The sequence below is a fragment of the Molossus molossus genome, unplaced genomic scaffold (genome assembly GCF_014108415.1).
Source record: "Molossus molossus isolate mMolMol1 unplaced genomic scaffold, mMolMol1.p scaffold_m16_p_22, whole genome shotgun sequence".
In the NCBI taxonomy this organism is placed as follows: Eukaryota; Metazoa; Chordata; class Mammalia; order Chiroptera; family Molossidae; genus Molossus; species Molossus molossus.
The window spans coordinates 16,480,749-16,492,992 of NW_023425358.1; the positions used below are offsets into that span (position 1 = coordinate 16,480,749).

At 46.4% G+C, this 12,244-nt stretch overlaps 1 protein-coding gene across 2 annotated transcripts in view; it reads left to right on the forward strand.

Moving 5' to 3' along the window:
• The first annotated feature begins 1,171 nt into the window (after window positions 1-1,171).
• Window positions 1,172-12,244, forward strand: part of UBE2L3 (ubiquitin conjugating enzyme E2 L3) — a 56,452-nt gene continuing 45,379 nt past the window's right edge. The window contains exons 1-2 of one of the 2 annotated variants that reach the window (XM_036276571.1): window positions 1,173-1,218; window positions 2,348-2,498. Coding sequence is in view for 1 of the 2 variants with exons in the window: in XM_036276569.1 (XP_036132462.1) it covers window positions 1,192-1,218 (27 nt within the window). In the remaining variant the exon portion in view is untranslated. Of the gene's footprint in view, window positions 1,219-2,347; window positions 2,499-12,244 lie in introns of both variants that reach the window. The other variant, XM_036276569.1, reaches the window with a different exon arrangement.

The window sequence follows — 12,244 nt, forward strand, 5'->3', positions numbered from 1 at the left end:
CTAGAGTCCCTTATACCTTTGCCAGTTGTTTATTGAGCACCCACTGTGTGCTAGCCCTGGGGGATGATAAAAGGCAGACAGCATCCTTGATTGCATGAGGCTTGTCATCTATTCTCTCCCCCACTCCATCCTAGTGGGCTTCCAGGTCTATGCAGGAAGCCAGTTCTATTCCGGGCTATATATTTCCAGGGCCCTTCTCTTCTTTCCTGGGAAACTGATTGCTCTTAGAATGGAGAAAAGCTCCTTCACAAGGCCTAAATGTATTCTGAAGATGTAGCCTTCTCTTTGCCTGCACTGCCACCCCAGGTCCAAACTACCACCATCTCTTTGCCTGGATGGCTGCAACAGGCTTCCAGAATTCCCCTCATCCCCTTTTTATCCTCCTACCTATTTCCAGTCTCCATTATCCAATCAAAATACTCTCCTTAAACACCTGCAACTGACTATTTGGTTGCTACCCACAGGCATCAAGGGGCTTTCACAGCACACAGAAGAAAAGTCAAATCCCTCCCATTACTACAAGGCCCTCCACAGTCTGTCACCTGCCTTCCTCACTCCCTCTAATCCTTCTTAATCCCTTTTGGCCAACCACCACCTACACAGTCTCATGGTCTTTGCCAGTGTCATTTCCCCTTGCTTGAAACATTCTCCTCCAAGCCTGCCAGCAGCTCCTTCCATCCTTCACATCCCACCGTTGGCCGCATGACCTTGTGCAAATCATTGGGCTTCTTCATGCTTCTGTTTCCCACGAAATGGAGCTGTTAATGGTAACCAGTGTTACCTATTATTATTTATACTCTTTACTCAGTGAGGCTTTTCTCACTTCCCAATGAAAAGTAGGTCCTCACAGTCACTTTTCCATCACTCAGTTTTGTTTACTTCACAGTACTTAGCAGTGCCTGAAATAATCCTGGTTATTTAATGATCATGCACAGCCAATATTTATTGTGCACCTATTATATGCCAGTCACTGTTTGTAATTGCCATCGTATTGGATACCCCATAAACACAAGGTCTCTGCCTACTTCGTTCATCCTAGGACTCCCCAGCACTGTGATAGGCACATAGTAGGCGATTTGCACATCCGGTGCCTCGCCTCGCCCGCCCCTCCCCCGCTCCAGGAAGTGCCGGGGCTCCAGCCGCCCGGCCGGCCGCGATGCACACTGGGAAAGCAGCAGCACCAGATCCAAGATGGCGGCCAGCAGGAGGCTGATGAAGGTAAAAGCCATTCTCCGGCGCCGGCCAGGCGGGGGGCGGCGTTGCGGACCCGGGGCCCCCGCAGCTGGCCTGGGCTCCGCCACCTGGCCTCCCACCCTGCGTGACCCCGCCGCCTCCCGGGCCATGCGCGGGCTGAAGGAGCTAACGGGGCCGCCTAGGCCTCAGCCTGGGCGTGAGCGCCAGGCCGCGCTCCGAGCCGCCGTCCGCCCCTCAGACCGGCCCGGGGTGCCCACGCTGCCCTCTGCCCGGAGCCCAGCCGGGTCCTCCGCCTCGCGGCGGCCGCCTCCCCAAACAGGAGCGGTGTTGATGTGGGGGCTTGGCCGGGAGGCCCCAAACCGGGCTCCTGCGGGTAAGGCCCGAGCGCTGGAGCCCCGGCCGGGAGCCCGCGCCGCGGAACCGCCCCGCCCTGGGCCTCAGCGCGCCCAGCTGGGAGCCCCGCTTCTCTAAGCCGCAGCTCGGGAGGCTGGGAGGCTTGGGTTGGGGGAAGGAAGGAGGATGCCGGGCGACGAAAGTTAGGTCAGTTTTTGGTGGGTCGTTTGAAATTTCGCCGGGTTCTAGCAAACTGTCGCCTTGTGACTGCAGAGTCACACAGCGGTTAGTTCCAACTCTAGGAAGGCATGGGGTCGGCCCCGATCGCGGCTCGGTTCTCCTTCCCCGTCTCCTTTCCTACCCACCACTTAGTCATCCTGATCGCCTTTCCCGGATGAAGCAAAGTACCATTTTTGGGGTGGGGGTGGGGGTTGGCTTCAGTCATTAGAATCAAAACCAGCCAAAGTTTATAAAAATAACTTGGTGCTTTGTATCTTGAATGCAGCGGAGTGCTTTCTTGCTAATGGGCTCCCTTGGTGAGGAACACAGATGCTAAACTGGCTTAATTCTTTTGCGAGTTTGCCGGCATCCTCCAGAGCCGCTCTCGCCAGCGTTTGTGAGTCGGCTGCCCGGCAGTGCTGCGGAGCTGCGTTGGGCCGGAAATGTAAAAAAGTCCCAGAAGCTGGTTTCCTGAGGGGACATACAGAGCTGGGGTTCCTCCTGGACAGAGCAGTGCTTGGTAGAACTGGACATTGAACTTGGAGTCACAGCCTCTAGGCCCTCCGTCCCTGAGAATGTTTCCTTTCTTTTGTTCACTAAGGGCTGGAGACGACTTTTAACTTCATAAAACTCGATTGGAAGTGGGCACAAAAGAACAGCCCTCATCTCTTCTCTGTCAGTGACACCATCATTTACCCAGTCATCCAGATGAGAGGACTGTTACTTATTCCCTACTCAACTCCCCAAATGCGGTCAGCCATTACATTAAGCTCTGTGAATTTTACTGTAGACAGATTTATTGAGTGTGTGCCTTTCTTCCTAATCTTACTGAAATTGCTTGAATTTATACCCTTATCTCTCGGGTGCCCTCCTGAGTGCTCTCCTCTGATTCCCCTTCAGGGACACCAGAGTTCTTTTTCTAAAGTAAATACTTAATCCTTTCACTCCTCTTGAAAACCTCTATGGTCTTACTGTCCTCAGCAGTTAATCCTAAATTCTTACTTGGCATGAAAGACCTTTCTTAGGTTGGCAGAAAATAATCTGTTTAGTCTCCCCTCCTGCCCTTGGCTTCCCACTGCCCTTTCACCTACACAATAGTTATTTTTTGGGGGGTGGGGGGGTAAAGCTTTTACTCTGCAGCTCTGTACTTCACATTCATGATCATGTTTAATCTCTAGTAAAAGACACATTATTATTCCCATTTTGTAGGTGAGAAAATGGAATGCAAAGAGATTTGTTGGCTTGCCCAAGTTTTCTATTAGGGAGAGAGAATAAGCTGTGATCTCAGTTCTGGCCACAAAGCCCTCTGCTCTTACTCACTTAATATGTGACCTTCCTTTGCAAACAGGTGTTTGCTCTACCGAGAAAAGCTACCTGCCTCTCACCTCTCCTCCCTTCCAGGGAAGTCCCAGGTTCAACTCCAGTGCCAGCTCCACTGTGAGATATGTGTGGTCTCCCTTTAGAAGGAGTTGTTTCCTCCTTTGTGTGAGACAGGACTTTTCTTTTGTTGTTGTTTTTTGTTTTTATTCCTCACCTGAGGATATTCTTCTACCCATTATCAGATAGAGTGGGAGGGGGGGAGGGAGAGAGAGAGACAGAGAGAAACATTGACATGATAGAGCCACATTGACCGGCCGCATCTCGCACAACCCAACCAGGGCCAGGGACAAACTGCAACTGAGGTATGTGACCTTGACCAGAATTGAACCCACGACTCTGGTTTGTGGGCTGACAGCTCTAACCACTGAACAACCGGCCAGGGCCACTTTTCTTTTTTTAATGTTTTTTTCTTTATTGATTTTTAGAGAGAGAGAAAGGGAGAGGCGGAGAAATAGAAACATCATTGAGAGAGAACATGGATTGGCCACTCCTGCTTGTCCCCCACTGGGGATCGGGCCCACAACCTGGGCATGTGCTCTGGCTGGGAATGGAACCGATAAACTCTTGGTGCATGGTTCAACGTTCAACCAGTGAGCCACACTGGCCGAGCCGCTTTCTTTTTTAAAAATAATTTTTATGAGTTTATTTGAGCCAGAAGTGAAGTTGCCAGGACGCAAATTCTCAAATGCTTCTATAGCACTTTCTTTATGTTTCTCTTTGAGCACTTGTCACAGTCTAATTTGTGTTAGACTTGTCTTTCTTACTGGATCTGACTTCCTCAAGGGCAGGGATCTTGACCTAATTCATCTTGGTATCCTCTAGTCTAGCCCAATTGACCCAATTTAGGGTTCTCGGGCTCAGAAGTCTCAGATGGGAGTTACTATGGTTCTGAATTTTTGTGCGTGTTTAAACAAATTGGAGCTTAGGAAAAAAAGTGTAACATTAATTGAGTACCTATTAGGTGCTAGATCATTTACATAGTTCCTTCTTTTTAGAAAGTTAGTGTATTGTCATCTTTATTCTAGAAATGAGAACATTGTGAGGCTTAGCTATAGATTGAGTGTTGCTTAAGGTGGAGTAGCAGACCTGAGTGGGGAGAGATGAGATGCTAAATCTCCCTGGCTCCAAATCCCAAATTCCATGCTCCTTGTCATACTTTCTTTTTCCAAGGATGCATGGAGGGGTATGTCGTTTCTTGAGTTGTGGATGGAAATTCTTTCAATTCAGTAGGGGGAATGATGGTTTCATGGTGTTGATCATTGACTTTGAGAGTCAGTGTTTAAGCCTGGTTAGTTAAAAAAAAGAAGAAGAAAAAAAATTGAGGATTGGTCAATACAGGAAATAAGAGGGATTTTCTTTTTTTTTTTTTTTTTTTTTTTTTTTTTTATCCTCACCCGAGGACATTTTTCCATTTTTTGTTCAGGTAGAGTGGGAGGGAGAGAGAGGAACAGAGAGAGAGAGAGAAACATCGATGCGAAAGGAACACATCGAGTGGCTGCCACCCGCACAACCAACCAGGGCCGGGGACAAACTGCAACCGCGGTACATGCCCTTAGCGGGAACCGAACCCGGGTCTCTCAGGACCGCAGGCCGATGCTCTAACCGCTGAGCCAAACCGGCCAGGGCAAGGGATTTTCTTTTTAATCCTCACCCAAGGACATTTTTCCACTTTTTGTTCAGATAAAGTGGGGAGGGAGAGAGAGAGAGAGACATTGACGTGAAAGGGACACATTGAGTGGCTGCCACCCGCACGACCCAACCAGGGCTGGGGACAAACTGCAACCGAGGTACATGCCCTTAGCGGGAACCGAACCCGGGTCTCTCTGGATCGCACGCTGACGCTCTACCGCTGAGCCAAACCGGCCAGGGAAAAAGGGATTTTCAGTGGTGGAAAGTAAACATGTTGAATAATCAAGTGGATTATATCTTTAAAAACTTTAGATTTCCTCAAAAACTAGTTTCCAGGGCACTGAGTAGAGATTTCTTTGAAACAATGACTGTTTGCAGATAGTATAAAATACGTTATTAAAGGTAGAGTGATTTGCATGTATGGGGCTGAGAAATTATTTTAGGCAAAGTGAGTATGATAAAGTATTTTTTTGTTTATTAATAATATTTTTTCCTTTATTGATATCAGAGAGAGAGGAAATGAGAGGGAGAGAGAGATAGAAACATCAATTGGCTGCCTCCTGCGTGACCTCCACTGGGGATCAGGCCCACAACCTGGGCATGTGCCCTGACCAGGAATCGAACTGGCGACCTCTCCGTGCATGGGTCAACGCTCAACCACTGAGCCACACTGGCCGGGCTAAAGTATTAATTAAAAAAAAAAAAAAATTGCTAAAAGCAGCGATTTTCAGTGTGCTACAAGAGGCACACTAGTGTGCTGTAAGAATTTTAACATGTAATACCTGACTAGTCAGGGGCACTGACCCCTTTTCCCTTAGATTGTCAAATACAAAAATGACAATAGCCTACACAACAATAGCTGTTGGTGTGAATGAATCAAAATTATACTTTTTTTTGTCAGCTCGGCAAAAAATGTGTGTTTTGCTGTGCTGCAGAATTTTAGTAATTAGTTTTAACGTGTCGTGAGATGAAAAGGGTTGGAAATCACTGGCAGAAAAGATTAGCCTTTTTCAGAACCCTTTTTGTGAATTACAATGTTAATAAAACATTAAATACATTTTAATGTGCAGGCAGCTAATTCAGTATTGATGCAACAACCAGATTGTAACTATTGCTTCATCAGGAGGGAAATAGCTGCAAAAGTGAAACCTGAAGGTGTGGCTAAGGAAATTGATTGCAGTCTGATCATTCCTTTTCAGCCTCTCAATTGCATACTTCTCCCCTAAGGGCCCTCCAGCTGGGCATCTTCCCAGAAGGACTTTCTCAGTTGGAAAATATTATGAATTTAAGAGAGGGGTGACATTTTATTAGTTATTATTTATTAGTTATTATGGTGTAACTGTTGAGATGAGTATTTGAGATTTGTAGCAATTTTTTAATGCTCTTTAAATGATGTTTACTCAGGACTCCATACTTTCAACCCGTAATTACTTGTGAATGAGTAGGAAGATTGACTAAACAACAGTTCATTCCTTGGAATTAATTGTACTCAGCATTGAACTAGTTTGCCTTTGAGTACAGGTTTATACTAATACTGTAGAGCAATGAGTGTGTCTGGTACTTGTGTGTTGTGTATGTCAGGGCAGTGAAAGGAGTTTTACAGATGATTCTATGCCAGTGTAAGTGTCCTGAATTCACTAAGTTTTTGGGAATTGAGAAAAGCATTGCACTTTTTACCCTGAGGTCATGCATCCCAGTAAGTTGGGACAATTTCAGGCTCTTTTACAGTATACTTTGTAAGTGTTTCTTTATTAAAAGATAATTGGCGCCCTGACCAGTTTGGCTCAGCAGTTAGAGCGTCAGCCTGCGGTCTAGAGAGACCCGGGTTCGGTTTCTGCTAAGGGCATGTACCGCGGTTGCAGTCTGTACCTGGTCCTGGTTGGTTCGTGTAGGAGGCAGCCACTTGATGTGTCTCTTTCACGTTGATGTTTCTCTCTCTCTCTCTCTCTAACTCTCTCTCCCTTCCACTCTATCTGAACAAAAAATGGAAAAATGTCCTTGGGTGAGGATTAAATAAAAAAAAAGATAATTGGGACAGACCCTGGGAAAGAGTATACTCAGTTATTACAACATTTGGGATCTTTTCTGATGTTGTTACAACTCTAAAGAGGCTGTTGACTTTACATTTTATTTTATCAGCACACTTGAAAATATTCTCATTCCACTGAGAAATATCAGTGAGTGAGTGAGATATTTCTGTTTTCATTGCTGTAACAGTAAGGTAGGAAGTCAAACTTAGAGAACCACGAGTCCTGAGCCCAGACTCTTTGTTCAGTCATTGAGAATTTTCTTTTGAGTGGCACATAGACCTGTGAGCTATAAAAAATCGAAGCTCATCTTGTGCCCTGCACTTCTGTCTTGTTTTACTTAGATATTGATACACTTGTCTGTGCAATTGCCAAAGGAAGAACCTGGGGGAGCCTGCCTCGCCCCTTCCTCCCACATCTGCCAGATTCTGCTGAACTATATGCTTTTATCCCTGTTCACTGACTGTCTTTTCTTCATCCCCACTGCTACTCTCTTAGTTCAAGCTATCCCCATTTGCGGCAGGACACCCTTTATTACTCACAAGTCAGTCTACCCTTAGACCCACATGATCCCTAATAAGCAATCCATCCAAGAGAAGTAAGCACATGTCCAGACCCTGCTCTCAGAGATTTGAACCAAATTGAGTAGGTCAGGACTCTGTATTTAAAAATCCATATTCCTGCCCCGGCCAGTTTGGCTCAGCAGTTAGAGGATCAGCCTGCTGACCAAGAGTCCTGGGATCGATTTCCGGTAAAGGGCAAGTACCTTGTTCCGGGCCCCTGTTGGGGTCATGTGGGAGGCAACCAATTGGTGTGTTTCTTTCACATTGATGTTTTTTCTCCCTCCCTCTCCCTCTCTCCCTTTTTCCTTCCCACTCTATCTAGAAAGTAATGGGAAAATATCCTTGGGTGAGGAATTTTTTCACCATATTTTTTCAAGGTCTGGTCTTGCCATTCTTTTCCCTTCCCACTTGCCCATGGAATCCCCTAATATGGCATGCCCTGCACACCCTGGGTCTTTTGGTGGGTGTCCTTGTCTCTTCTCTGCGCCAGAGTAACTTGTCTTTTAAGACTCAGCTTCAAGGGACACCTCCTCTGGTTTCTGTCCTTGAGCTCAGTAAGGGAGAAGAAGGGCATGTATCTAGAACAAAAAAATCCTGGTCTGCCACTATAGGCTGAATGTATATGCCAGCTGAATAATGGTATATAGGGAGGCAAAGACCCCCTGACATGGAGAAGGAGATGGAACTTGGTCTGGCTTTTCAGAATGAGTACGGTTTTGGTAGTTGAAGAGGAGAGGGGCCTGGCAGCCGATGAGATGGAATAGCTTTCATCCCTCAGAATGGATGTAGGCTGTGGTGATGAGAGATGCCCTGAGGAATCCCAGTAACAATATACCTATTCCCCAATACAGTTGCATACTTCTGACCTTGTGCTGTTCTCTCCTTGGGTCTTAGGCCAGCCTCTGAGGTGCTTTCCAGAAGCACTGGGGAACTGACCTGGTTTTACTCTAGGCTGGCATGTCCAGCACATTTGGCCCTCCAGATCTAGGAGCCCTTCCTTCCTCTGCTTTGGCAGGGCTAAGTTCTCCAGCCAGCCACTGGAAGAGCTGCCTCTCCATGAAGGGAGATGCTGATGGGTTTAAGGACCGGTGGCAGAGAGATGCCATAGCTTTTCTTTTCTTTTTTTTTAATACTCACCTGAGGACATTTTTCCATTTCTTTGTTCAGATAGAGTGGGAGGGAGAGAGAGGAAGAGAGAGAGAGAAACATTGACGTGAAAGGGACACATCGAGTGACTGCCTCCTGCACTGCCCTGGCTGGGTCAGGGCTGGGGACAAACTGCAACCGAAGTGCGTGCCCTTAGCAGTAACCGAACCCGGGTCTCTCTGGACTGCAGGCCGACGCTCTAACCGCTGAGCTAAACCGGCCAGGGCGAGATGCCATAGCTTTTCTTTTTTTATATCCTTCGGTAAGGATTTTATTTATTTTTTTCATCCTCACTCGAGGACATTTTTCCATTTTTTTGTTCAGATAGAGTGGAAGAGAAAGAGAGGAAGAGAGAGAGAAACATCGATGTGAAAGGGACACATCGAGTGGCTGCCACCCGCACGACCCAACCAGGGCCGGGGACAAACTGCAATCGAGGTACATGCCCTTAGTGGGAACCGAACCTGGGTCTCTTGGGACCGCAGGCTGATGCTCTAACTGCTGAGCCAAACTGGCCAGGGCTGCCATAGCTTTTCAATTGAGGAATTGGGTGTAACCCCTTCTGCAGCATCCATGAGAAGTGGCAGCTCTCTCACTTGGGAAGGCTTTTGCCTGTGTGTGTCTCCTCTGGCCAGCCTTATTCTTTCTGTTCTTGAGGGCACAGATCAGCTTAATCCTCTTTCCAATTAAAATAAGGGATGAAAGGGTCTTTCCTTTGGGGCAAAGCTATTGAGGAAGAATACAGCCTAGCAGTTAGAAGCGCAGGTTCTGGAGTTTGAGTCCTGGGCTTGTAGCATCTTAGCTGAGGGAACCTGGGCAAGTTAGTTAACCTCTGTGCATTAGTTACTTCATTTGTGTGTGATTAAATAGTTAATATACATCAAGTGCTTAGAAGAGTGCTTAGCACATATTAAGTGCAAGATATATTAAGTGTAGATATTATTATTGGGAGTAAGGAAGACATATTTCAGGGCAGTGAGTAGAGCAGCCTGGCAGGAGGGGAGGGTTTGGAGGAATGATAGGTGATAGAAGTGGTGCTGAGGCCTGATCAGGGCAGACTTGCCTGGATATGACCTCACCACCGAGGCAGAGCCCATTCTCTTACCTGCATTACTTTCCTGCCTCTTGAAGTAACCTGTTTGAGGGTAAGTGAAAGGTTTATTGAGACAGCTTTGTTTTAAAATGTTTACTTTTCCTGACAAAATCAAAAGGCTCTGGAAGTCAAAATTTGTCTTCCTGGTATCTCAGAATCTCTCCTTGTGTATTTGCTCTTCCTGTTCTGAATGTACATAGTGTAGTGACAGTCGCTGTGACCAAAGATGAGCCTGGGTGCTATGGAAGACAGCAAAGGTGCTGAGCTTGGAAGTAGAGGTAGGGATAGGGATGGAAGGAAAGTCTTAAATAAGTAGTTGCAATCCCGGAAATAATAGTGTTGTCTTTTGTCTTCTCTTTCAACCTTGAAACAGAAAGGTTGAGAAAGGTTGCTTCTGGTGGCTGTTCCATTTCTCCTCCTGCTGCCCCACAGTCTCTTTAGAGTTCAGAGCTTTGAGAGGCCCCTTGACAGACAGGAATCTGTGGCTTGTAGGGTGCCATCCACAAGCTAGCAGTGGAACCAGGCATACTACACTCACTGCCCAGCTCTCCCTGCTCTCAGGGTCTTGCTCCTGCTTTTCACATGGCTGGTTTGGTTTTTAAGGAGTGACAGGGCGGAGAGTAGGATTCATTTTGGGTCAGGTGGTGGTTTGGATTTTGTTCTCTTTTTAACAATTCCAGATCTGTATTGATTATAGTTTTCTGTGCTTCATTATCTTGTCAGATTTTGCTTGCACTTCTTACTAGTATAGTTCAGCAGAGTTGTTTGTACAACTCCTAGCCTAAGAGGCACATATGCCATCAAAACAGTCACTAAGCCATTGCTCACAGTGCTGTTCTCTGTCTTTCTAAGAGGGGATGCTACCTGACTGTCATGGGATGAGGGAGAGGATGTATATAACTCAGAAGTTGAACAGCCCTTGAGCCCTTTCTGAATTGGCTTGTAAATGCTTCATACTAGTGTACCTGTTGTTAAGAAAAATCAGCACATGTAAGCTAAACTTACGGAAGGATCCACCACATATTTTATGCAAGCAGTTGCCATTCTCACTTGTCCTGTTGTTGGAGGCTCTGGGTATGGTATGGACAGACTTGAAGAGGTTGTGTCCCAGCCCTTGAGCTCTCAGTCTGGTGAGGGGTGATGGACTCTGTAGTGTGTGATGTAGGTCAAGAATGCCAGGCACACCCATGTTCAGATTGAGACAGAAATACATTCCAGGAGCAAGGCTGATGACTGGAAACTGACTGTGCATGGAGCTGGCATGAGAGGTTGCTCAGCTGGGGCTTGGGCCACACTTGCCCAAAGGTTTGTGGGCAGTGCATTTCCTTGGAGCCTGTGCTGAGTATACTCTTTAGTCATGTCCTCCTAGAATGACCTCCTGACAAGTGGCCTACCTCCCTGGAGCAGTGTGCTGTAGTTGAGTAACAACCTGAGTTTAGATCTTGATTTTTGCATTGGATTCATTCCTGTCTTCACCTTGAGCCTCAGAGACTTGATTTCTCTAAAGGGGTTAAGGAAACCTTCATAGAGTTATGAGAATAGCTAAGTGTATTAGTTGTGGTAATAACTAAGTGTAAGATAGCTAGCATACTGCCCACCCATGGAAGGGGTAATGTGTTGGTGTGGGTCCCACCCCCTTTGCTGAGTATTAATTGAAATAAGAGTATTTTGTTTGAGGCCTCTGAAGATTTATGGTTAGATTTACAGTATTGAATTACATTGAAGTCATGATTTAGTGTCATTGCCACTGGTTGCTTTGTGCAAGCTTGGAAAGTGCATTTCTTTCAAAATTAGTCACTTTTCTACTGTTACACAAAAGCAAGGAGTAGCTGATTTAAATTACTAATGTCCTACCAAATGTGTTGCTGGTATTTTGAGAATGATCCTGTACTTAAATCTAAGGCAGATTTGTGTTATTTTCCCTTAAGACACCCAGCTCCATCTGCCAGGTTTCGTTTTGCCTGGCCAGGAGGAACCTAGAAACGTTCCTTGCACAACGTAAACATTTAATAACCTAGTTGTGATGGGCTAGGGCAAATGCTCTATAAGTTAACGCTTATGTCATTATAAATCTTGGAAAGTGCTATTCCAGAGCAAGCTAAGCCCCTCAGGCTCCTGCTCCAGAAATAGCCCCTGAACTGCCCATTTCCAGTGTAAGTGTTCTAACTGCTCTAACTGCTTTGTGTGGCTGATATATTTCCAAAGGAATGATTCCTGACTTTGGCTCTAGTCTGGCCCTGCCCTGTATTAGGTCTGTGACTTGGGCCTATCTGAACCTTGGCTTTACCATCTGTAAAATGAAGCCAGTATTCCTGATTTGCCCATCTCAGGGGTGTAGTGAGCTTCTAGTCATATCCTATGTGCTGTCGGTGTAAAAATTGCAGGGTGTTGTCACAACCAACTGCTTATTCTCACCCTTCTCTTTCTCAGTGTCTTGCTGCTGCTTTTTTTTTTTTTTAATTTTTTTTCTTTTTCTTTCTATTTTATCCTCACCTGAGGGCTCTCTTGCACCCATCCTCAGATAGAGCGTGAGGGAGATAGGGAGGAAGAGAGCGAAACATCGATGCGAGAGACACATCAAATGGCTGCCACCTACACTACCCCAACTGGGGCCGGGGACAAACCGCAACCGAGGTACATGCCCTCAGCGGGAACCGAAC